The sequence below is a fragment of the Oncorhynchus clarkii genome, chromosome 10, assembly GCF_045791955.1.
Source record: "Oncorhynchus clarkii lewisi isolate Uvic-CL-2024 chromosome 10, UVic_Ocla_1.0, whole genome shotgun sequence".
Taxonomy (NCBI): Eukaryota; Metazoa; Chordata; class Actinopteri; order Salmoniformes; family Salmonidae; genus Oncorhynchus; species Oncorhynchus clarkii.
The window spans coordinates 18,825,436-18,852,310 of record NC_092156.1 but is presented as its reverse complement, the minus strand read 5'-3'; the positions used below and the strand labels follow the sequence as shown (position 1 = coordinate 18,852,310).

Genomic DNA, 26,875 nt, shown 5'->3' with positions numbered 1-26,875 from the left:
TGCACATATTCTTCTGCTTTTTCACAAATTGCTAATGTGTGTAGTTCTAATTTGATGGTTAAGATGGCTAATAGTTAAATGTTTTCTCAACATTTTATTTGAAATTCTGCTGTGTTTTTCCACTCTAACTGTAACACAGTTTATCAACTCTAATCATGAGACTCACTCATCATGACCACCCACAAGGTGTTTGTGCATCAGTACCCTTTTCACAAACTGTAATGAATAATATTTTATTTTCACACTGTTCTTTTCAGTACACTTCTGGGGAAGGGGGATATCTAGTTAGTTGTACAACTGAAGGCGTTCAACCGAAAAGTGTTTTATGCATTTAATCCAACCCCTCTGAAATCAGAGATGCCTTAATTGACATCATTGTTTTATTTATTTAACCTTTATTTAACCTTTATTTAACCAGGAAGGGCTCATTGAGATTAAAATATATTTCTCAAGAGCTCCCTGGCCAAGATGGGCAGCACCAAGTCATTACAAAAAAATTACAGACAGACAACATGAAAAACTACAAGTAATCTAGTAAAAACCATTGAATTCACAAGCGTATAAAATAGCAAATTAAAAACATTGACAGGTCAGGGAATCAGCCTCAAAATCCTTCATCAGTGATATTTAAAAACATCAATCATGTCATCGGCGTCCGGGGAGCAGGTGTTGTTAGGGGGGTTAACTGCCTTGCTCAAGGGCATAACGGTTGATTTTTCAACCTTGCCGGTGTTGTGCCGAAAATCTCTACCAACATGACCCAAGAAACGTTTAAATTTGTAATTTTAGAGATTGCATTTAAAAATATAGCCATTTTTGCGTATTTTCATTTTCTGCTGTAAGTAGGTTATAACACATCAAGAAAGACAAACCGCACTTCTCTGCTATTTGAAGAGTTAATGGACGAGATTGTTTTTATAGCCCGGTGCCCCGGTTGAGTGGAGATTACATTATAGTACAATAGAATGGACTGACTATACAAACTCTGCCCAACCAAGACAACGGGCCATGTAAAACGAACTTTCCCATTCAATCATCGCTCCTTTAATTATGTGACGTCAGACACGGGAAACACGTGTCCACACACTTCGGAATATAGATTTTGTTGAGGCGTTTTGCCTGAGTTTGGAAAACATTAGGGGAGGATTGCCTTCAAACTATTATGGACACAATCTGTTAACATATGTACACATTTCCGTGTGACACGGTAGAGAAGTGCATAGAGTATTTATAGGAACCGGCTTTTATAACGCTATCAGCGGACTCGAGCAAGTATGGAAATCGATGGGAATTCATTGTTTGTGGAGATTCACCCACATCATCATGAAGCAGGAATAGCAAAGCGACTGAAACTTTTTTGATCAGTGCTCGGAGTGTTTTTGTTCTTTATATTTTAAATTATTTTTTTTTAAAGAAAATCAAAATCGGTGTGTTTTTAATCAAAGACAAGTGGAAAGAAATTTCAAGCGAGAGCCTGTGAGAAAAGAAGCTGTCCCATGTAACGAAACTTAATCGTTTAAATGTGTTTTTAGTGAGTTTTAGAGATTTTTTTTTTTTGTAGTCCTAGTTTTTGTACAAATACTATATCATCAATTGGGTGTATATAAGGCACCCGATATAACTTTTGAAGCCATGTCTGAGAGAAAATTGTAAGCGGTTTTTAACAAGTTTTACGAAGTTGTTTAGGCTACTACACCAAAGATGAGGTCTTCTTTGGCTCCCGGCATTAGACTGATCACGTCCTTCTCAAGAGACAGCTGGTAAGTTTACACTGTCTTTGAATTATATTGTGACACCCTTTATGTAAACAAAACTAAATGCATTGAATTTTACAGTATGTACTTTGATGATGGGGGAGGGGAAACGGCGGTTTTGTCCTTAATCAGCTAGATGTCAATGATTGGCGAGAGATTTGGTGTCATTCTATCTATGCATTACTGACATACTGACATTCTGGAATGTTAGGAATTAGTCAACCGTCTAGATTTAATTTGAGTGTTTCATTAGGTATAGTTAAACCCCATATTCAAATATGTCAATGCTTCTTTTTGCAAATACAATCATATAATGTTACATGCAATCATCCTAGGTGAAGGCTATTGGATTTCTGTAACTATTCTGCAATCAACAAAACCTTCTGCATTATTGCTGTCACTGATCCAGTAAAGGGTTAAAGGTCACAGCAGGTTTAGTCTCAGGCACTACACTACCTCCCGAATGGCTGAGTCTGAAATGGCATCCAATTCCCTATGTAGTGTACCACTTTTGACCACAGCACATGGTCAAAAGTAGAACACTAATATGGTTTAATTTGAGATGAATTCTATGTGTTGTGTGCAATTAGCCTGGGGATGAGGAGGTTACACCAGGTTGTAAGTGAGGTGTTAACGGAATCGAACTCATGATAAAACCTGCCTTTCCACTCCAGGAAAAGTAAACAGTCAGTACAGAGCATGCAGTGTCTGTGGGTTGTAACTAGCTGCCTTCCTGTGCAGTGTGCACCTAGTGTCATCAGGCAGCCAGGTCCCTGTACTGGTCCCAGCACTGAAGAACTATTCTGAATACCCTGTTTTGTTTCCATGTCAGGTTCCCACAAAAAAAAAGTGCTTATGTGTACTGTCTACTGTACAGACAAGTCCATGTGAACAATGGTTTTGTGTTCTCCCCAGAACCCTCTCCAGGATGGTAGTTTGAAGCCTGCCTCTCGGCCTCTCTCCCCTCTCCCTCCTTCCAGAACCTATGATGCTAACATCCCTGGAGACTTCTAGTCTAGACCATGTGAAAGAAAGAGATTGTCCTAAAAACTGTAGAGGGTGTGCTTTGACTTACAAAGAGGACGAAGTTCATGGCATGGTATTTGCTTTGGATAACATTAGAATGAGCTCTTCTACTCTCTCTGTCCAGGTACCGAGGTTTCACCCTCTTCCTCACCTTCCTCTTCTATACCAGCTACCATCTCTCCCGGAAACCCATCAGCATCATTAAGGTGATACACTGACTCCACAAACCTGTATTACACGTTATTGAAATGTATGGCCACACTGTTCAGCTTTATATTGTTACATCTCTAGGTGTTCTAGACCACAAAATCCCTAGAACACTCGAGCCGCACTACAATGGTTAAGACTATATACTGAACAAAAATATAAAAACAACATGTAAAGTGTTGGTATCATGTTTCATGACCTGAAATAAAAGATCCCAGAAATGTTCCATACACACAAAGTTTATTTCTGTTGTGCACAAATTTGTTTACATCCCTGTTAGTGAGCATTTCTCCTTTGCCAAGATAATCAAACCACCTGACAGGTGTGGCATATCAAGAAGCTCATTAAACAGCATGATCATTACACAGGTGCATCTTGTGCTCGGGTCAGTACAAGGCCACTTTAAAATGTGCAGTTTTGCCACACAACACTATGCCACAGATGTCTCAAGTTTTGAGGGAGCATGCAATTGGCATGCTGACTGTGGGAATGTCCACCAGAGCTGTTGCTAGGGAATTTAATGTTAATTTCTCTACCATAAGCCGCCTCCAACGTCGTTTTAGAGAATTTGTCAGTACTTCCAACCGGCCTCACAACCGCAGACCACATTTAACCATGCCAGTCCAGGACTGCCGCATCCGGCCTCTTTACCTGTGGGATCGTGAGACCAGCCACCCAGACAGCTGATGAAACTGAGGAGTATTTCTGTCTTTAATAAAGTCCTTTTGTGGGGGAAAAGCTCATTCTGATTGGGGGCAGTCTCCCAAGTGGGTAGGCCTTTGCCCACCCATGGCTGTGCCTTTGCCAAGTCATGTGAAATCCATGGATTAGGGTCTAATTAATTTATTTCAATTTACTGATTTCCTTATATGAACTGTAACTCAGTCAAATATTTGAAATTGTTGCCTGTTGTGTTTATGTTCAGTATAGTTTGTGAGAAAATTATTTCATAGTTTTTCTTTCGAGACGTTTAGTTCTTTACCATCTTTATGCAGGTTATCTTAAAGGCTGAGTGTTTTGTGTCCATGTGTGTAATCTCTGCTTATTGCCCCATGCATGTACAGAGTCAGCTGCACAGAAATTGTTCCACCCTCATTCGACCTCCAAACCTCAATGGAACTGACAATGAAACCTGGTGTGACTGGGCGCCCTTTGGTGAGTCCTCTGCTAGACTCGAGTTCTTTGTTAATTTTAAGAAGAAATATAAATTCTTCCAAAGTTTTCTGAGTGCTTACAAAACAAATATTTAGAATGCACAACATGTCAGTAGAATGGGACAGCAGATTTCATTTGGATATTTTCAGTGTCCTCTTGTTCTGTCCAGACCAGGACAACTACAAGACACTGTTTGGAGCTGTGGACAACTCCTTCCTGGTTGCTTATGCCATTGGCATGTTTTTCAGGTAGGCCGAATGATGTATTTGATTGTGTTTTGTATATGTGTGTTAACTCACTACAAGCAGTTGACCAGATGATGTTGTGCGGTTTGACAGTGGGATATTTGGAGAGCGCGTGCCCCTGCGCTACTACTTGACCATCGGTATGCTTCTCAGTGGTCTCTTCACATGTCTGTTTGGCCTGGGCTTCTACTTGAACATCCACTCAATATGGTACTACGCCTTCTTCCAGGTACGGGTTAAATCTCCTCCAAAACCATTCAGTCACTTGCTCACACTCTGCAGCATAGTTACCTTTTAATTTTTTTTATTAAATATACTTTTTTTCGCCATACACTACCATCCCTACCCTGACTGGAGTAAACTAACGGGAAACAATACTTCTACTGCTACTTACAGCCAGAGGTGTTGATTCGAGTCACATGACTTGGACTCTAGTCAGATTCGATTCACAAATATGATGACTTGAAAATCATCTTTGACACCAATGACTCGTGACTTGACTTGGATGACTCGACCTGACTTGATACCCTCCCCAAGCCCAAGTATATCAAAATTATGCTATTAAATAAAGTGTGCAGCGCATGAACTCGCCATTTAACGGATTACAGTTTGAATCGGACAGCAGCCAATCAAATTGTGCCAGCTGAGAAAAAGTTGTGCGCGGCAGTGCAGAGGAACGTTGGCGGGTGAATTCAGATGGAGCCCTTGGAAAGATGATAGCCAAAATTATTATTTTTGGATATAAAGACTACGCTGTATCAACAAAAAACGGATTGTAACTTGCAAAACATGCGGGAATAAAATTAGACGGAGGTGCAACAATTTCCAACTTTGTTCAACATTTGAAGCTGCACAAAGAACGGTAAGTCGTGGCTAATATAACCCACAGCTATATATATTTTATTACTCTACAAGTGTATCATGTAGACTAACGTAGCGTTAAATCAATGAGCCTCCACACAGTCAGTCAGTGCGGGAACGTGATCATTGCACCCAAGATTGAGCTACAACTGGCTAGGCATTTCTTATTGCACAAGTCCAGGTAGCCCCTCTCTGTTTCAGTATCATATGACAGCGATAGTGTGAGGGAGGCTGAAAGAGTGTTTCAATGCCAGTACTTTTCTCAAGGCTGTTTGTTGGAATGTAATGTATGAAACCAGCCCACCCCCCTTCTCTGTTTTTATTTGTATCCCTTTCTTTCTCTCTTTCTTGTTGGGATACAAAAAGTATCTCTCTCTCCCTCTTTTTCTCTCATTGGGTCTGGTGTAGGGACATATTTAATGTTGAAATAACAGAATTTAAAGACCTCAATCTCCCTCTTACTTTCGTAGGCAATGAATGGACTGGTGCAGACGACAGGCTGGCCTGCAGTGGTGGCCTGCGTTGGGAACTGGTTCGGAAAAGGGAAGTGAGTGAGACATCCTTACTGTAGACTGGTTCAGCAATGCTGACTACGCAGTATCAGTACCCTCTTTTCCATCTCGTGCAGGGTTTTTATCTGTTGCTCACAGTCAGGCACATGATGTGAAAGTAAAAGCAACAGGCGTCCAATGCCAATGCCAAAAACTGTCCTCAGTATTTAGTAAGCTGTCTCACTGTTCACCGTCAAGATGTACAATGTTTCTCAAGGTAAATCCACCTCTCATTTCCATCCTATCTGTATGTGTCTGTCCCTCTCCCTCCAGGCGAGGATTCATCATGGGCGTCTGGAACTCCCACACCTCAGTAGGCAACATCCTGGGCTCACTCATCGCTGGCGTCTTCGTATCTTCGGCCTGGGGCATGTCCTTCATTGTGCCTGGCATCATCATCGCCTCCACTGGCGTTCTCTGTTTCTTCTTCCTGGTGGAGAGTGAGTCTGACCTTTTGGCCCGTATTCTTAAAGCGTCTCAGAGTAGGATTGCTGATCTAGAAGTTTTGCCTTTGAGATTATAATGAATGGACAGAGGGGGCCTGATCCTAGATCAGAGTTCCTACTTTGAGACGCTTTATGGATATGCCCAGACCTTGTTCAAAACATGACAATAGTGCTGACTGTAATCCATTACAACCTATTGAAGCTTGATAGATCATAGTCAACATGTTCATTGCCACTATACAGTTATTATGGAGGAGACATTTTTATTAAGCTAGTTTGAAAAAGGATCATGTTGCATTTATCAGAGTTTTCACTGCAGGCATTTCATCTTAAACTTAGACTGTTAACATTAAGACGACATGTAAAATGAGAGTTGGCTTGTCCCAAGACTGTATTTTGACATGAAAATATATTTGTGAGCAAAACCTTTTTTCTGTCACAGAACCAGAAGATATCGGTTGCAGCCCTCCACAACACCATGTAAGTACAACCAAAGAACACATTAAGTAATTGGTGCCCTTAGTAGTATAGAGAAGGGCTGCCTTGTTAAAGGCCACAAGGGCAGTAAGTGTAGGTTGCACCTGAGATATGATGCCTGGCCTGCTTCACTAACCTCTAGGCTACCAGCTATGCCCAGTTTTTGACCTTATTTTTGTTTTATGATGACCAACGTTTTGTCATTACATTACTTTCCTTTGTAAGACTTGATATTATAGAGTAATAAAATAAATGTCAAACAGATCTATTCAACCTTAAAACAGTCAATAGTTGCAGCCCTGGTTAGAACCATGCTAATTGCTGTGTATGTACAGGAGGACAATGAGAAGGAGCCTCTCTTACAGAACTCATCCAGTAATGAGGAGATCTTCAGCAGTCCTGGCCAGTCCAACTCTATCTCCTCTGAGCCGGCAGAGGAGCACACCAAGGCCATCAGCTTCTGTGGGGCCCTCAGGATACCTGTGAGTGGGGATCACAATCTACTTTCATTTCAAGCCTTTTCAATTGCTGAATTTCATCAAATGGTACACAAGTATTCCTCTGGCAAAACAGACACAGGCAATCAACATAATAATGTGTTGTAATTTTATGTCATTGCACCTAAGCCTTGAATTCCTGTTTCACCTCTGTTGTGACTCATTGTTTGTAATTACTCTCCAAACCCAGATGAATGCAGTTGACTGTTGTTATGACAGTTGCTATGACTGTGTAATATGTGTGTTATCTTACAGGGCGTGATGGAGTTCTCCCTCTGTCTTCTGTTCGCTAAGCTCGTTAGCTACACCTTCCTCTACTGGCTTCCTCTCTACATTGCTAACGTTGGTACGTACTCAGTTTAGCGCCTATTTGTTTCCAGTTGTCATTTCACCTGAGGGTTCAAATGCTAACAATGTTTATAAGCTGATAATGATTTGCTTTGCATTGTGAGATGCACTGTCAATTGCGTACTGTGTCACTTAAAATTCCCAATGTTTATTTCCTCAGCCCATTTTGACCCCAAGGAAGCTGGGGACATGTCAACACTATTTGATGTAGGAGGAATTGTTGGTAAGCCTTAACAGTTTTGTGGTGGGTTTTATATGGCATTATCTAACCTTCTTATAGCCCAATAATCTGTAAGATCATATGAGGAACCAGGAAGCTCTTCCCTGATTACCTGGATGTTTTGTTTGCACTGTAGTTTTAACAAATCATAGAAATAATGAGTGGTTTCTGCAGTCATAACAAATAATGTCTGCAGTCATAACAAAACAGACCATATACAGTGTCTTGGAAAAGTATTCATATCCCTTGTATTTATTCAGTTTATTGTGTTACAAAGTGGGATAAAAATGGATTTAGTTGCATTTTTCTGTCAACAATCTACTCAAAATACTCTGTCAAAGTGGAACAATTCTAACTGAAAGATTTGACTCACTGTGAGAAATAATAGAGGTTAACATGATTTTTGAATGACTAACCCTTCCTCTGTCCCCCATACATACAGTTGAAGTCGGAAGTTTACATACACTTAGGTTGGAGTCATTAAATCTCGTTTTTCAACCACTCCACAAATTTCTTGTTGACAAACTATAGTTTTGGCAAGTCTGTTAGGACATCTACTTTGTGCATGACACAAGTCATTTTTCCAACAATTGTTTACAGACAGATTATATCAATTATAATTCACTGTATCAGAATTCCAGTGGGTCAGAAGTTTACATGCACTAAGTTGACTGTGCCTTTTTAACAGCTTGGAAAATTCCAGAAAATTATGTCATGGCTTTAGAAGCTTCTGATAGGCTAATTGACATCATTTGAGTCAATTGGAGGTGTACCTGTGGATGTATTTCAAGGCCTACCTTCAAATTCAGTGCCTCTTTGCTTGACATCATGGGAAAATCAAAAGAAATCAGCCAAGACCTCAGAATCTTTTTTGTAGACCTCTACAAGTCTGGTTCATCCTTGGGAGCAATTTCCAAAGGCCTGAAGGTACCACATTCATCTGTACAAACAATAATACGCAAGTATGAACACCATGGGACCACACAGCCGTCATACCGCTCAGGAAGGAGACGCATTCTCTCTCCTAGAGATGAGTGTACTTTGGTGCGAAAAGTGCAAATCAATCCCAGGACAACAGCAAAGGACCTTGTGAAGATGCTTGAGGAAACGGGTACAAAGGTCCACAGTAAAACGAGTCCGATATCGACATAACCTGAAAGGCCACTCAGCAAGGAAGAAGCAACTGCTCCAAAACTGCCCTAAAAAAGCCAGACTATGGTTTGCAACTGCACATGGGGACAAAGATCGTACTTTTTGGAGGAATGTCCTCTGGTCTGATGAAACAAAAATAGAACTGTTTGGCCATAATGACCATCATTATGTTTGGAGGAAAAAGGGGGAGGCTTGCAAGTCGAAGACTGCCATCCCAAACGTGAAGCACGGGGGTGGCAGCATCATGTTTTGGGGGTGCTTTGCTGCAGGAGGGACTGGTGCACTTCATAAAATAAATGGCATCATGAGGAAGGAAAAGTATGTGCATATGTTGAAGCAACATGTCAAGATATCAGTCAGGGAGTTAAAGCATGGTTGCAAATGAGTCTTCCAAATGGAAAATGACCCCAAGCACACTTCCGAAGTTGTGGCAAAATGGCATAAGGACAACAAAGTCAAGGTATTGGCGTGGCCATCACAAAGCCCTGACCTCAATCCTATAAAAAATATGTGGGCAGAACTGAAAAAGTGTGTGCGAGCAAGGAGGCCTACAAACCTGACTCAGTTACATCAGCTCTGTCAGGAGGAATGGGCCAAAATTCACCCAACTTATTGTGGGAAGGTTCTGGAAGGCTACCCAAAACGTTAGACCCAAGTGAAACAATTTAAAGGCAATGCTACCAAATACTAATTGAGTGTATGTAAACTTCTGACCCACTGGGAATGTGATGAAAGAAATAAAAGCTGAAATCTTTCTCTCTACTATTATTCTGACATTTCACATTCTTAAAATAAAGTGGTGATCCTAACTGACCTAAGGCAGGGAATTTTTACATGGATTAAATGTCAGGAATTGTGAAAAACTGACTTTAAATGTATTTGGCTAAGGTGTATGTAAACTTCTGACTTCAACTGTACTACATCTGTAAGGTCCCTCAGTCAAGTATTGAATTTCAAGCACAGATTCAAAAACAAAGACCAAGGAGCTTTTCGAAAGCCTCAAAGAAGGGCAGTGATGGGTAACAATAACAAATCAGACTTACAATATCTCTTTAAGCATTGTCAAGTTAATAAATATGCTATGGATTATGTATTAAACTACCCAGACACATCAAAGATACAGTCGTCCTTCTGAACTGAGCTGCAGGACAGGAATGAAACTGCTCAGGGATATTACCATGTCATTGGGGATGTTAAGAGCTAGAGTTCAGTGGCTGTGATGAGAGAACTGAGGATGAATCAACAATATTGTAGTGACTCAACAATAATGACCTAAAAAGGAGAATACAACGGACAGAATAAAAAATATTACAAAACATTCATCTTGTATGCAACAAGGCACAAAATTAATAATGCTAAAAAAAACACAAAGCAATGCACTTTTTAGCCCAATTCAAGGCCTTATGTTTGGGGAAAATCCAACACAACTCATCACTGAGGAACTGCCTCCTTATTGTCAAGCATGGTGGTGGCTGCATCATGGTATAGGTACGCTTGACAACGGCAAATGCTGGGTAATTTTTCAGGATAAAAAGAAACGGGATGGAAACAGGCAAAATCCTAGAGGAGAACCTGGTTAGTCTGCTTTCCAACACACTGGGAGAGGAATTCCCCTTTCAGCAGGACAATAACCTACCACACAAGGCCAAATCTACACTGGAGTTGCTTACCAAGAAGACTGTGAATGTTCCTGAGTGGCCTAGTTACAGTTTTGACTTAAAGCTGCTTGAAAATCTATGGAAAGTCTTAATGTCTGTCTAGCCATGATCCCCAACATCTTGACAGAGCTTGGATATTGCACAATCCAGGTGTGTAAAGCTCTTAGATTTACCTAAGAAGACGCATAGCCATAATCGCAGACAAAGGTGTTTCTAACATGTATTGACTCAGGGAGCTCAATACTTATGCAACAACTATATTTTAGTTAACATTTACAATGAAATCGATTTTAATCCCATTTTGTAACACAATTCAGACCATAGTCATAACAAGTAACTGCTGTAGTAGTCTGCCAAAAGAGTTCTCATTAGAATTGGTCAATTAATGGCTCTCACTGTATGGTGTCAGAGCACTTCCCATAATATTGATCATTAATGTAGGACTGCTGTCTCCCCCTGTGTGTTAAGGGTGTGTGCTGTGTTTCTGCAGGGGGCATCGTGGCTGGACTGGTGTCGGACCAAACTGGGGGCAGAGCCTCTACCTGCTGTGTCATGTTAATTCTGGCTGCCCCTATGGTGAGTGTGCATTCACACATAAGACATCACTGGCTTTTAACCATGTGTAACACCAGGGCCATTTATAGTGTCTCTAAGCGCCGCCCACAGGGAAATCTGTACATTCCAGACTTTAGAAAACCGGTGCTGGGCAAAATATACTGTAGATAAGGAAAGGCCTGCACAAATGCCTGAATTATAAATGTGGACTAGACACTTTATATTCACTTATGAAAAGAGGCAATTCTCTATGTCAAAGTTTTGATCACACAATCACATATATGCAATGTAAATATGACTGCATTATGGACACAGAAAAAGGAATTTGGCTGTGCTTGGAACTCTGGATTTGGCAGTGAACTTCACCCGCTGCCCAAGCCTGAAAACATTTTATGTTAGTCCGTGAGCTCCTTTACAGTAGTGTGTCAATCCGTTTTTCAGCATAGCTCAATGTTTTCCTTTGGGTCTGCATGTGGGTTAGTAAATCCTTCAAAAGTGACACATTTGACCCACGATCCAGTCTAAATGTTTGTTTTTTGTTGCTTTCCTAGCTGTTCCTGTACAACCACATTGGACAGCATAGCCTAGCAACCACAATCGGTAAGAGTTAAGTTATTCTGTATGAAATTTGACTTTGAAGCCATGGAGCTATTTTGGTTTCAACGCCTCTGAAAACTACATAAATGCTCCAATTTAACACATTGTCTTTACTGTGTGTCGGTTGTGTGTTTGTAGCCTGTGGATTTCACATTTACGCTTTGTCATTTGGCAGACACTCTTATCTACGACTTGCAATCGGTGCAACCAACATAACAACCACAATATCACTATGAAAAGCTTATTAAAAATAGCCTTTGTCTGCTAGCTAGCGTACTGTACATGCCTGATCCACTTGTTGCTGTTTTCCTCTGCCTTGTAGGGATGCTGTTGGTGTGCGGAGCCCTGGTGAACGGACCCTACGCCCTCATCACCACTGCTGTGTCTGCTGACCTGGTAAGCACATCCACCCCAGACTGCACTGCTGCATGCCTTTCTCACATGAAGTCCTCAGCTCTCCTGAAGTCACACAGGAGATAAGCCCGTCATTGCCCCTCTCACCCCAAATTCCCCAGGTTCCCTGTTAGTCCAAGACACTTTCTAAAGCGTCTTTCCTCGATTCCTTGCATTCTATCTCCCTTGCCTCTTTCTCAAACCGTATTGGAGAAGAAGATCCCAAGGTCCCTCCCGTCAGACCTTCACCTTCCATACGTTTTGAGAAGAGGCAGAGGAGAGAGAACACAAGGAATTGAGGAGAGAAACATTTGGAAAGAGCCCAAGTCTTTTATGCTGAATGTTGATTCAAAATTAGGGTTTTCCTTTCATAGGGGACGCATGAGAGCCTGAGAGGAAATTCTAGAGCATTGTCAACGGTCACTGCAATTATTGACGGCACAGGGTCAATAGGTATGTGGGGAATTTCTAGGACACACGGGGGATTGGTACTCTTTGATATTGTTGTTTTTAGATTTGATGCTTGTAATGGTAACTAGTAATGGGTTGGTGGTGCTAAGTTGCCTTTGTGTGCCTGTGTCAATGCATGAAGGAAGGTTTTTATTTTAGGTTGCCTGTGTTTTGAGAGATTAACTTCAATGCTCAGTCATTGCAGTGTTATGTGACAATTACAAGTTGTATACAGTTTATGTACAAGGTCCATGGCTCATACAAAACTATTTTCTATTGTAAATCATGTAGTGTTCTAAAGGCAGACTTTTTATGATTGTTGTCCCAAATCAGATTGTATATCCAGTCCTGGTTTTAGGTGCTTGGGTTCCCCTGACTCTTATTTTCTGACTCTCCTCTAGGTGCCGCCCTAGGTCCTCTGTTAGCAGGGCTGATCTCTCCGACGGGATGGAACAATGTCTTTTTCATGCTGATCACTGCTGATATCCTCGCCTGTTTGGTTAGTTTTTAATCTTTGTTTTTATTAACATGTTTTATAAACCACTGCAAGATTTTTGCCACATGTTCAAAGAAGGTGCTACACCTGTGGATTGTGTACAAAATTAATGATACCCTTGATACACTACATGGCCAAAAGTATAATTTGGTATGTGTACACCCCTTCAAATTAATGGATTCGTCTATTTCAGCCACGTGTATAAAATCGAGCACACAGCCATGCAATCTCCAGAGACAAACATTTGCAGTAGAATGGCTCGTACTGAAGAGCTCAGTGACTTTCAACATGGCACCGTCATGGGATGCCACCTTTCCAACAAGTCAGTTTGTCAAATTTTTGCCCTGCAAGAGCTGTCCCGGTCAACTGTAATTGCGGTTATTGTGAAGTGGAAATGTCTAGGAGCAACAACGGCTCAGCCACAAAGTGATAGACCACACAAGCTCACAGAACAGAACCACCGAGTGCTGAAGCGTGTCGCGTTTAAAAATTGTCTATCCTCGGTTGCAACACTTCTACTGAATTCCAAACTGCCTCTGGAAGCAGCGTCAGCACAAGAACTGTTCATTGGGAGCTTCATGAGATGGGTTTCCATGGCCGAGCAGCCTCATACAAGCCTAAGATCACCATGTGTAATGCTAAGCGTAGTGTGGAGTGGGGTGGGTGCCATTGGTGGGTGGAGCAGTGGAAACACGTTCTCTAGAGTGATGAATCAAGTTTCACCATCTGGCAGTCCGACGGACGAATCTGGGTTTGACAGATGCCAGGAGAACGCTAACTGCCCAAATGCATAGTGCCAACTGTAAAGTTTGGTGGAGGATTTATGTTCTGGGACTGTTTTTAAATTGTGTTACATATAATTTTTTTATATTTATATGTGTAAAAACATGAATCTATTTTAGTAAGCTGTGTTAAGTGTGCTGTCTCCCTGTTTTCCAGCTGCTGTCCAGGCTGGTGTATAAAGAGGTGAGGGGCTGGTGTGGACACAGCCCCAGACATAGAGGGTAAGCCGCTCACGACTACACCGCTGGGAATCATATAACCAAACAGGAAACCCAAAGCTGGTTTCCTTTTCTTATGATAAAGTGGCTGCTAAGTGCAATTAGTCATGTTAGTCATAAAATCGTACCCATTTTATCCAAGAAGTGAACAAATACTGGCTACTCCACTTAAAAGGGGCAAAATGCAATTGAACTTGAGTGTGGACTAAAATGACTATTCCTTTAAAAACAGGTCAAAGCCACAAATAGAGCTACTCCCCAGGGCTTTATACATTAGCCTTTCCCTAGAGGTTAAGGGTGCTCATTATTCTACTCCAAAGTGGCCTCCAGGCTGCTGATTAATTGGCTAGCTTTAAGGGGAAAATCGCAATTGCACCTCAGGCTATTTTTAAAAATCAGAAGTTGTCATTCACGATTAACCTGGGACCTTGATTGCGTCTTGAGAGTTGTATATTTCCACCAGGTTCCCATAGGACTTGAGACGTGATTGTCTTTGAATGGATGACTAGAGTTGGTGTTATTAGACACTGATCATAATTATTTATATATGAGAGGTCCGTCAAAAGCGCAGAGAGCATCATGAAGAACAAGGAACACACCAGGCAGGTCCGAGATACTGTTGTGAATATAGTATATACATACATACATACATACACTACCGTTCAAAAGTTTGGGGTCACTTAGAAATGTCCTTGTTTTCCATGGAAATATAGTCAAGACGTTGACAAGGTTATAAATAATGATTTTTAATTGAAATAATAATTGTGTCCTTCAAACTTTGCTTTCGTCAAAGAATCCTCCATTTACAGCAATTACAGCCTTGCAGACCTTTGGCATTCTAGTTGTCAATTTATTGAGGTAATCTGAAGAGATTTCACCCCATGCTTCCTGAAGCACCCCCCACAAATTGGAATGGCTTGATGAGCACTTCATACGTACAATAGGGTCAATCTGCTCCCACAAAAGCTCAATAGAGTTGAGATCTGGTGACTGTGCTGGCCACTCCATTATAGACAGAATACCAGCTGACTGCTTCTTCCCTAAATATTTCTTGCATAGTTTGGAGCTGTTCTTTGGGTCATTGTCCTGTTGTAGCAAGAAATTGGCTCAAGTTAAGCGCCGTCCACAGGGTATGGCATGACGTTGTAAAATTGAGTGATAGCCTGCCTTCCTTCAAGATCCATTCTACCCTGTACAAATTTCCCACTTTACCACCACCAAAGCACCCCCAGACCATCACATTGCCTCCACCATGCTTGACAGATGGTGTCAAGCACTCTTCCATCTTTTTATTTTTTCTGCATCTCACGATTGTTTTTCTTTGTGATTCGAACACCTCAAACTTAGATTTGTCTGTCCATAACTGTCCAAAACTTTCGTCTGTCCAAAACAGATGCCTCACAAGTCCTCAACTGGCAGATTCATAAAATAGTACCCGCAAAACAGTGAAGAGGCGACTCCGGGATGCGGGCCTTCTACACATTGTTCCTCTGTCCAGTGTCTGTGTTCTTTTGCCCATCTAATCTTTAATTTTTATTGGCCAGTCTGAGATATGTCTTTTTCTTTGCAACTCTGCCTAGAAGGCCAGCATCCCGGAGTCGCCTCTTCACTGTTGACGTTGAGACTGGGGTTTTGCGGGTACTATTTAATGAAGCTGCCAGTTGAGGACTAGTGAGGTGTCTGTTTCTCAAACTAGACACTAATGTACTTGTCCTCTTGCTCAGTTGTGCACCGGGGCCTCTCACTCTTTCTATTTTGGTTAGGGCCAGTTTGTGCTGTTCTGTAAAGGGGGAAGTACACAGCGTTGTACGAGATCTTCAGTTTCTTGGCAATTTTTCGCATGGAATAGACTTAATTTCTCAGAACAAGAATGACGAGTTTCATAAGAATGTTCTTTGTTTCTGGCCATTTTGAGCCTGTAATCAAACCCACAAATGCTTATTCTCCAGACACTCAACTAGTCTAAAGAAGGCCAGTTTTATTGCTCCTTTAATCAGTTTTCAGCTGTGCTAACATAATTGCAAAAGGGTTTTCTAATGATCAATTAGCCTTTTAAAATGATTAATTTGGATTAGCTAACACAACGTGCCATTGGAACACAGGAGTGATGGTTGCTGTAAATGGGCCTCTGTATGCCTATGTAAATATTTCATAAATGAGCCGTTTCCAGCTACAATAGTCATTTACAACATAAAAAATGTCTACTCTGTATTTCTGATAAATTTTGTTATTTTAATGGACAATTTTTTTTGCCTTTCAACAAGGACATTTCTAAGTGATCCCAAACTTATGAACGGTAGTGTGTGTATAAACTCAGCAAAAAAAGAAACATCCTCTCATTTTCAGCAAACTTAACATGTGTAAATATTTGTATGAACATAACAAGACTCAACAACTGAGACAAAAACTGAACAAGTTCCACAGACATGTGACTAACAGAAATGGAATAATGTGTCCCTGAACAAAGGAGGGGGGGTGGGTCAAAATCAAAAGTAACGGTCAGTATCTGGCGTGGCCACCAGCTGCATTAAGTACTGCAGTGCTTCTCCTCCTCATGGACTGCACCAGATTTGCCAGTTCTTGCTGTGAGATGTTACCCCACTCTTCCACCAAGGCACCTTCAAGTTCCTGGACATTTCTGGGGGGAATGGTCCTAGCCCTCACCCTCCGATCCAACAGTTCCCAGACGTGCTCAATGGGATTGAGATCCGGGCTCTTCCCTGGCCATGGTAGAACGCTGACATTCCTGTCTTGCAGGAAATCACGCACAGAACGAGCAGTATGGCTGGTGGCATTGTCATGCTGGAGGTTCATGTCAGGATGAGCCTGCAGGAAGGGTACCACATGAGGGAGGAGGATGTCTTCCCTGTAACGCACAGCGTTGAGATTTCCTGCAATGACAAGCTCAGTCAGATGATGCTGTGACACACCGCCCCAGACCACGACGGACCCTCCACCTCCAAATCGATCTCGCTCCAGAGCACAGGCCTCAGTGTAACGCTCATTCCTTTGACGATAAACGCGAATCCGACCATCACCCCTGGTGAGACAAAACCGCGACTCGTCAGTGAAGAGCACTTTTTGCCAGTCCTGTCTGGTTCAGCGATGGTGGGTTTGTGCCCATAGGCGACGCTGTTGCCGGTGATGTCTGGTGAGGACTTGCCTTACAACAGGCCTACAAGCCCTCAGTCCAGCCTCTCTCAGCCTATTTCGGACAGTCTGAGCACTGATAGGGATTGTGTGTTCCTGGTGTAACTCGGCCAGTTGTTGTTGCCATCCAGTACCTGCCCGCAGGTGTGATGTTCGGATGTACCGATCCTGTGCAGGTGTCACACGTGGTCTGCCACTGCGAGGACAATCAGCTGTCCAGCCTGTAGCGCTGTCTTAGGCGTCTCACAGTACAGACATTGCAATTTATTGCCCTGGCCACATCTGCAGTCCTCATGCCACCTTGCAGCATGCCTAAGGCACATTCACACAGATGAGTAGGGACCCTGAGCATCTTTCTTTTGGTGTTTTTCAGAGTCCGTAGAAAGGCCTCTTGTGTTTTCATAACTGTGACCTTAATTGCCTAGCGTCTGTAAGCTGTTAGTGTCTTAACGACCGTTCCACAGGTGAATGTTCATTAATGGTTCATTGAACAAGCATGGGAAACAGTGTTTTAAACCCTTTACAATGAAGATCTGTGAAGTTAATTCGTAAAAATCTAAATATCTTTGAAACACAGGGTCCTGAAAAGGGGATGTTTATTTTTTTGCTGTGTGTGTTCATCACATGCTTGGTAAACAGGTGTAGACTAGCAGTGACATGCTTACATATAGGCCTTTCTCAACGATGCAGAGAAAAAGAAAATGGAGAAATAATAGCAATGTAAAAAACAAAAGCTAATATTAAATACACAATGCCTAGTCGATGTGCAGGGGTACGAAGTAATTGAGGTTGATATTGTATGTGCATATAGATAGGGGTAAAGTGACATAATAAACTGTATCAGCAGCGTATGTGATGAGTAAAAGAAGTTAGTGCAAAAAGGCTCAATGTAGATAGTCCGGGAAGCTATTGCATTAAACCTCTTAAGGATTCCACCCTTTTTAAAATTTTCGCCAAAAATTGACATGCCTAAATCCTGCTGCATGTAGCTCAGGACCTGAAGCAAGGATATGCATGTTCTGGATACCATTTGAAAGGAAACACTTTGAAGTTTGTGGAAATTAATGTAGGAGAATATAACGCATTAGATCTGGTAAAGATAATGCAAATAATTGTATTTAAAAATACACTGCTCAAAAAATAAAGGGAACACTAAAATAACACATTATCAATGGAAATCAAATTTATCAACTCATGGAGGTCTGGATTTGGAGTCACATTCAAAATTAAAGTGGAAAACCACTCTACATCAAAGTTGGATCAGCCTGTAATGTCCTTAAAACAAGTCAAAATTAGGCTCAGTGTGTGTGGCCTCCACGTGCCTGTATGACCTCCCTACAACGCCAGGAGCATGCCCAGATGAGGTGGCGGATGGTCTCCTGAGGGATCTCCTCCCAGACCTGGACTAAAGAATCCGCCAACTCCTGGACAGTCTGTGGTGCAACGTGGCATTGGTGGATGGAGCGAGACTGATGTCCCAGATGTGCTCAATTGGATTCAGGTCTGGGGAACGGACGGGCCAGTCCATAGCATCAATGCCTTCCTCTTGCAGGAACTGCTGACACACTCCAGCCACATGAGGTCTAGCATTGTCTTGCATTAGGAGGAACCCAGGGCCAACCGCACCAGCATATGGTCTCACAAGGGGTCTGAGGATCTCATCTCGGTACCTAATGGCAGTCAGGCTACCTCTGGCGAACACATGGAGGGCTGTGCGGCCCCCCATAGAAATGCCACCCCACACCATGACTGACCCAGTACCAAACCGGTCATGCTGGAGGATGTTGCAGGCAGCAGAACGTTCTCCACGGCGTCTTCAGACTCTGTCACGTCTGTCACATGTGTTCAGTGTGAACCTGCTTTCATCTGTGAAGAGCACAGGGCGCCAGTGGTGAATTTGCCAATCTTGGTGTTCTCTGGCAAATACCAAACGTCCTGCACGGTGTTAGGCTGTAAGCACAACCCCCACCTGTGGACGTCGGGCCCTCATAACACCCTCATGGAGTCTGTTTCTGACCGTTTGAGCAGACACATGCACATTTGTGGCCTGCTGGAGGTAATTTTGCAGGGCTCTGGCAGTGCTTCTCCTGCTCCTCCTTGCACAAAGGCGGAGGTAGCGGTCCTGCTGCTGGGTTGTTGCCCTCCTACGGCCTCCTCCACATCTCCTGATGTACTGGCCTGTGTCCTGGTAGCGCCTCCATGCTCTGGACACTACGCTGACAGACACAGCAAACCTTCTTGCCACAGCTCGCATTGATGAGCTGCACTACCTGAGCCACTTGTGTGGGTTGTAGACTCCGTCTCATGCTACCACTAGAGTGAAAGCACCGCCAGCATTCAAAAGTGACCAAAACATCAGCCAGGAAGCATAGGAACTGAGAAGTGGTCTGTGGTCCCCACCTGCAGAACCACTCCTTTATTGGGGGTGTCTTGCTAATTGCCTATAATTTCCACCTGTTGTCCATTTGCACAACAGCATGTGAAATTTATTTTCATTCAGTGTTGCTTCCTAAGTGGACAGTTTGATTTCACAGAAGTGTGATTGACTTGGAGTTAGTGTGTTGTTTAAGTGTTCCCTTTATTTTTTTGAGCAGTGTACATATATTTAAAAAAATGTTTTACCATCTTTGAAATGCAAGAGAAAGGCCATAGTATATTATTCTAGCCCAGTTGCAATTTAGATTTAGCAATGTATTTGCAAAGTTTTAGGCTGATCCAATCTGTTCAAAATGTTGTATCAAGTCTGCCCAAATGTGCCTAATTGGTTTACTAATACATTTAAGTTAATAATTGTGCACGGTCCTCAAACAATAGCACGGTAGTCTTTCAATGTAATAGCTACTGTAACTTGGACAGTGCAGTTAGATTAACAAGAATGTAAGCTTTCTGCCCATATCAGATATGTCTGTATCCTGGGAAATGTTCATGTTACTTACAACCTCATGCTAATCACATTAGCCTACGTTAGGTTAACACTGATCCTATAGAGGTTTTAAGTTCCTGACTATGTTTTCAAATGGTCAAAAAGACACACAGCTTCAATTTCTCAGGCACCAATTTTTTTTTTTAAATGATAGCATAATACACAGTGTAATGTGTTTTGGGTTTGTCATAATACAGTTGCACTACCAGCCAAGGTGTCTGTTTCTTTGTGCTACAAGACAGTGTTGAAGGTTAAAGGAAGCTGTATGGTGGATAATCCACAACCGCATCGCGCTGGCCACACACTGTCCTGTTTATTCCAAGTTCCAAACTAACCCTCACATCCTGTGAAATAATGTTGCTTTCAAATAAAGCAAGACTCCATCCCCAACAACAATTGTGCACCTCATGGCTCTATGCTGCCCCCCATTTATTCCACCTCCCAAACTAAGTCAATAGCATTAGCCAGCAAAATTGTGAGTAGGCTAGGTGCCTTTGTTGACTTGTTAATTTTATCAATCAATTAATCAAATGTATTTGAAGCCCTTCTTACATCAACTGATGTCACGAAGTGCTGTACAGAAACCCAGCCTAAAACCCCAAACAGCAAGCAATGCAGGTGTAGAAGCATGGTGGCTAGGAAAAACTCCCTAGAAAGGCCAAAACCTAGGAAGAAACCTAGAGAGGAAGCAGGCTGTGGGGGGTGACTAGTCCTCTTCTGGCTGTGCCGGTTGGAGATTATAACAGAACATGGTCAGGGTTCCATAGCCGCAGGCAGAACAGTTGAAACTGGAGCAGCAGCACGGCCAGGTGGACTGGGGACAGCAAGGAGTCATCAGGCCAGGTAGTCCTGAGGCATGGTCCTAGGGCTCAGGTCCTCCGAGAGAGAATTAGAGAGCATACTTAAATTCACACAGGACACCGGATAAGACAGGAGAAATATTCCAGATATAACAGACTGACCCTAGCCCCCCGACACATAAACTACTGCAGCATAAATACTGGAGGCTGAGACAGGAAGGGTCAGGAGACACTGTGGCCCTGTCCGACGATACCCCCGGACAGGGCCAAACAGGCAGGATATAACCCCACCCACTTTGCCAAAGCTCAGCCCCCACACCAATAGAGGGATATCTTCAACTACCAACCTACCATCCTTAGACAAGGCCGAGTATAGACCAAGAAGATCTCCCCCACGGCATAACTCAAAGGGGGGCGCCAACCCGGACAGGAAGACCACGTCAGTGATGCACCCCTCCTAGGGATGGCATGGAAGAGCACCAGTAAGCCAGTCACTCAGCCCCTGTAATAGGGTTAGAGGCAGAGAATCCCAGTGGAGAGAGGGGAACCGGCCAGGCAGAGACAGCAAGGTCTGTTCGTTGCTCCAGTGCCTTTCCGTTCACCTTCACACTCCTGGGCCAGACTACACTCAATCATAAGACCTACTGAAGAGATGAGTCTTCAATAAAGACTTGAAATTTGAGATCGAGCCTGCGTCTCTGACATGGGTAGGCAGACCATTCCATAAAAATGGAGCTCTGTAGGAGAAAGCCCTGCCTCCAGCTGTTTGCTTAGAAATTCTAGGGACAGTAAGGAGGCCTGCGTCTTGTGACCGTAGCGTACGTGTAGGTATGTACGGCAGGACCAAATTGAAAAGATGGGTAGGTGGAAGCCCATGTAATGCTTTGTAGGTTAGCAGTAAAACCTTGAAATCAGCCATTGCCTTAACAGGAAGCCAATGTAGAGAGGCTAGAACGGGAGTAATATGATAAACATTTTGGTTCAAGATTCTAGCAGCCGTATTTAGCACTAACTGAAGTTTATTTAGTGCTTTATCCGGGTAGCCAGATATACTCAGTTGAAGATTCTGTGGTTGTTCCTACACCGCCAGTCCTCAAATATGAAATGACATTGAATTAATCAGATCCAATGATCTGGTGCCTATGTTAATAACCGGAATAGGTTTGCATTCGGTCCATTCTGAAATAGGCTAATCTAACCTTGTGTTTGCAGGTTCAAAGAAATCTGAGTGGCCGCCTGGGACAGAGACCGCATCACACCTGCGAGGAAGGGCGCAGGAAAAATGACCCAGTAATAATCCCTGAGGCACACTGTGATTCATACAGTACTGGTCCTTTCATCCTTCAGCCTTAATGGATCCATACCTCGTCACCAGCGGATGAAAGGAGCTGAAAAAGGAGGAAGGGGCCATTGATATTCTGGGACCGTCTGACAGAGAGAACATGTCCCTTCCTCAAGTGACCGCAAAGCTCTTTCTCTTTTAAACCCCCAAAAATACACTTTAAAACATTTTTTTTTATAGACTCTCTCTTATAGCCCCTCTCAGTGCTGTGTGCATCTTTCATGTTTTATCATTACAATTCTGTGCACACTGTGCCTTTCCCCAATCTCCCCTCCAGTTGACATCACATACCAGTATTGGGCAAGTTGAATTCGGGGGAGCTCATTTTGCACAGCCGAGGGATGCCAAACTACATAAGCAGTAAAGGAGGAGTTTCAAGGTAATCAAGGGCTGTGGAGGTGAATGTCATCACCAACAAAAACTCAACGGATAAGGAAAAGTTTGCTGACTGATCAAAAAAATTCTCAGACTGCACCATCACATTATTCCATTTGTCTCTGATGCAAATGTTTGTTGAAATGTTTATTGATCAATGATTAGAAGTTAGTTTGTATCCTCCATGTGCACTTCGTTGTTTTGTTTTTGACTCCACCCCTCCTAGCCGGCCTCGTCGTCAATTTTGAGCAGGGTATGTGATGATACTGATGGTTTGTCTGGACTAAACGTTTTTACGGTTGTGGCTAGATAACGAGTTCCCAAACTTTTTTTGGCCCACGACCCCTTTCAATTTTGTTTGTGACGCCCCCCCCCACCCCCACTGACCACCATGTAAAAAAATAAATAAAAAAAAACTTTTGCCAAACGGCCAACATTTACTTTGTCTAAATTAAATTGTCTATAACCGTCTATTACAAATCAGTCTGACAGCACTTTTGACAGTATTTCAATCTCAAGGAAGTATGGTTTGAAATGACTGAAATGCATCAGCGGTATTGGGAAGTTCAGAAGATCATCAGTCAATAATTCTGTGTAGAAAAGAATAACATCATTGATGACCTTTCCCCCCCTGTTCTAATGAGTCCTGCGTGGCTTGTGGGCATTGTAGAGGAAAACAGAAGACTCTTAGGAACACGTATCTTTCAGTCATGGGGTCATAATATTTTGTAGCTTAAACCATTCAAAAGATAGAGCCACATTTGTAGGAAGAAAACAGAAACCACTCTGTTTATTACAACTAAAACTAGCAGCTTCTATGAACTAAGCAAGATTTGACTTTCTCTTGCGACCCCCATTGGAAAACGGTGGGCTAGATGGAGTTCAGCTACGGAGAGAAGTTTCTGTACATGGCACGTTAGGAGAAATCATTTAGCAGCTTAAGAGAATGAAGTTAAGGTTAGGAAAAGGGTTGGGCTTAGCTAAAATGCAACGTTTGTCAACAACTGTTGTCCTCGACGTGACATCTAGATGGAGCTGTACAATCGTAGGAACCATCTATCCCGACAAACCATCGGTATCATAACAGGGGCTTTGACTTTTGCCGTCGGGCTCCTAAATTGCAAGTTAAGCGCCAATTCCTCCCACGCGACAAACAGCTAGGGGACCGAGCCATGCAAAACGAGCTCACCCAATGTTTTCACGTGTGACTTTGATTGTAAATGTATCCCTTTTAGTGGCACACTACCTACTCTCCTACATATTTATTTGGCAGAGAAGCTAAAATGTAATTTGGCTCTATACTCCAGCTTTTTGGATTTGAAATCAAATGAGCCGAAAATAAAATAAAAATATTTTTGGGGTGTTTTTTTTGTGGAATTAAATGTCTATATGTTTAATACCCAATTAAATTAATACACTCAGCCCATTTCTAAGGATTTGTAAGAAACTTATTTGCATAAAATGGGCAGACACCTGTCTCAAAATCAAGCACTAGCGTTTATTCTCGAGAGTACTGAACATGATACAATTTACAACAGGTTATAAACGGAAAATGACATCATTAGGTTTCAAACTGTCCCGCCTCTCCCCCACTCCGGTACAATGGCAGTATAGTTCTCAAGCCTTCCTACATCGTCTCCCACCAATTTAGATAATTTATGACCAAGCCAAGGTCTTCCTGTGTAGATAAGCATTCTAGCCAGTCTGACGATAAGTTCATTCGTTTCTACCAAGGAACAGACAGTCATTGTTCTAATTCTTGATTATATTTACACACATTATATTCAGTACTCGGATTAAAATAAAATTCATCCATCTATACAGTAACATAATAGTATTCTGATTAGTCAGTCCTGATTTGAAATGTATACATAGTCATTATTGATAAAAAAAAATCCCTTAACACTATCTAGAAATGAAAGCATTTTATGTATCTAGTCCCCCCATTTTTGAAGGTGTCACACGTTTTTAGACAAATTCACTTAGTGTATTACATTTATTCACGTTTAGTATTTGGTCCCATATTCCTAGCACACAATGGCTACATCAAGCTTGTGACTACAAATTTGTTGGATGCATTTGCTTTTTTAGGTTGTGTTTCAGATTACTCTGTGCCCAATAGAAATGTCATGGTATATAATGTATTTTGTCATTTTGGAGTCACTTCTATTGTAAATAAGAATATGATATGTTTCTGAACACTTCTACATTAATGTGGATGCTTGATTCCAGATAATCATGAATGATTTGTGAGTAATGATGAGTGAGGAAGTTAGAGGCATAAATATTATACCCTAACCTCCCCTGTTATTGATAATGGTGAGAGGTTAGAACGTTTTAGGGGCATGATCTTTGTGCGTCTAACTTTCTCGCTCATCCTTATTCACCCTCAAATAACAGGTGACATTCTATCTTGTAGGTTCATATAAGACATTTAATATAAAATCCAAAATGCTGGAGTTTTGAGCTGAATTTAAATGTTTTCGCTTCACTGGCCAAGTAAATACCTAGGGTTACCAGTGTCCACAAATGGTATTCTTTTTTTTTTTTTTTCAATGAATTGGTGTTTCTTCTTTTGTGGATATTTATTTTTTGTTGACATTTTAGTTATTTCGAAGACACTCTTACCCAGAGTGACTTACAGTAGTGAGTGCATACATTTTCATTATTTTTTTTTGTACTGGTCCCCCATGGGAATCGAACCAACAACCCTGGCATTACAAGCATCATCCTCTACCAACTGAGCATCCTCGCCGGTGGCCCATGTTATTAAGGTGATAATTGTACTTCAGGGACCCTGTTGCTTTGCTGTAGTCAGAGGCATTGTTAGAGGGGGCGTAATCTTTTTTTAATATAATTGAGGAGGGATGCAGATAGTTGTAGTGCCCCAAATAAAGTCAGATGTTATACCATGCATAAGCTATGCAGAGGGCAGGCTGTATTATGTTACATGACTAATATTCCAAATACATTTAGAAAAAATGTAAATGATGAAGTGTAGTGTATGTACATCAGATGTCTGATTTAAGCTGAATAAATCTGAGCATGACCAACTGTACTTTATTTCCTGAAAAGGGCATGTTTTTCTTATAAATATATAAATAAACCGTTGACTGGTGTAAACATGCTCCAGGATGTTTTTATCTTGTCATATTTCATTGTTAACGGCACAGAAACTGCTCATACTCGCTTATCTAAATCCCATATCCCTCAAAAACATATTCTGCTACCACATCACCCATGTCTGCATTGCATTCCAAAAGGCACCCTATTCCCTTTATAGTGCAGTACTTTTGACCAGGGCCCGTGAGACTTGTCAATAGTAGTGTACAATATAGGTAAAAGGGTACCATTTGGGATGCACACATACTTCTAACACCATCTGGACCTTTCATTTCCATGACCCTTAGTGAACTAATAATTAATCAGAACAAGCCCACTTTATTAATGATGTATGACGTGCACCATTCAAATCTGAGGTAACCCCTTGAATAGGCATTACCTAATGAGACCATCAAAGCTAAACACATGCACATGATGTCAATATTTGATTCTATTCCACCACCATGGGTGCATCTCATGTGTTTCCTTGATTCCTCTTTCTTAGCCGCCTCCTTGAACTGTGTTGGAGGCGAGGACGCGAGGAATCAATTAAATACTATTGAGATTTTACCTCCATGATCTCAATTCAGAGTTTCCTGAAAGGAGTGGATGATGTGAGAGGGTCAGGGGATAGCCTACTTCGCGGTAGTAACGGTACCTTGGCAACTGCAGAGTTAATGGGTGATATTTAAAGGGCTGGTCGTGGATCCCTCCCCCAGGTTTCATACAGGTTGTATTCACTCGCTCTGGATCTGCAGCATATCAACAGGCAGGAGAGGTTTGCTTCTGACAGTGACTGACGGAAGTATGTAAGTCTAGTTTCGTTAGATTCTTTGCCAGATGAATTAGCATTGAGATACTTTTGATCTTGATATTATTTTTTTGCTACAGGAGTGCATTTATATTTCAATGTGTTATGTAGCAACTGGTTGACAGGAAAATTATAGTATTTATCTATATTCATCTATTAATTAATTTATTGAAAGTATATGCAATTAATATTTAAATTATGATAAATAAGGTTACTTTTACTTGCTTTTCATGGTAATGATCCAGCATGAATGTAATACATGGAATGGATAAATAGCTGCTCT

General features: G+C 41.9%; 1 protein-coding gene across 2 annotated transcripts; it reads left to right on the top strand.

Annotated features, from left to right (window-relative positions):
• Window positions 1–1,060: 1,060 nt before the first annotated feature.
• LOC139418090 (glucose-6-phosphate exchanger SLC37A2-like) lies at window positions 1,061–24,043 on the top strand. Of its 2 annotated transcripts, none has more exons than XM_071167268.1 (18): window positions 1,061–1,760; window positions 2,905–2,986; window positions 4,052–4,142; window positions 4,312–4,390; window positions 4,481–4,616; window positions 5,719–5,795; window positions 6,073–6,239; window positions 6,688–6,725; window positions 7,058–7,204; window positions 7,475–7,565; window positions 7,728–7,790; window positions 11,088–11,173; window positions 11,704–11,752; window positions 12,072–12,145; window positions 12,517–12,595; window positions 12,994–13,091; window positions 14,028–14,092; window positions 22,175–24,043. In XM_071167268.1, exons 1-18 carry the CDS (start codon window positions 1,702–1,704, stop codon window positions 22,188–22,190), a joined length of 1,497 nt encoding a protein of 498 aa, XP_071023369.1. In that variant the 5' UTR covers window positions 1,061–1,701; the 3' UTR covers window positions 22,191–24,043. The 2 variants fall into 2 exon arrangements, with proteins under 2 accessions (XP_071023369.1, XP_071023370.1); XM_071167269.1 differs by having other exon boundaries at window positions 1,066–1,760; window positions 7,088–7,204.
• The last annotated feature ends 2,832 nt before the right edge of the window (window positions 24,044–26,875 follow it).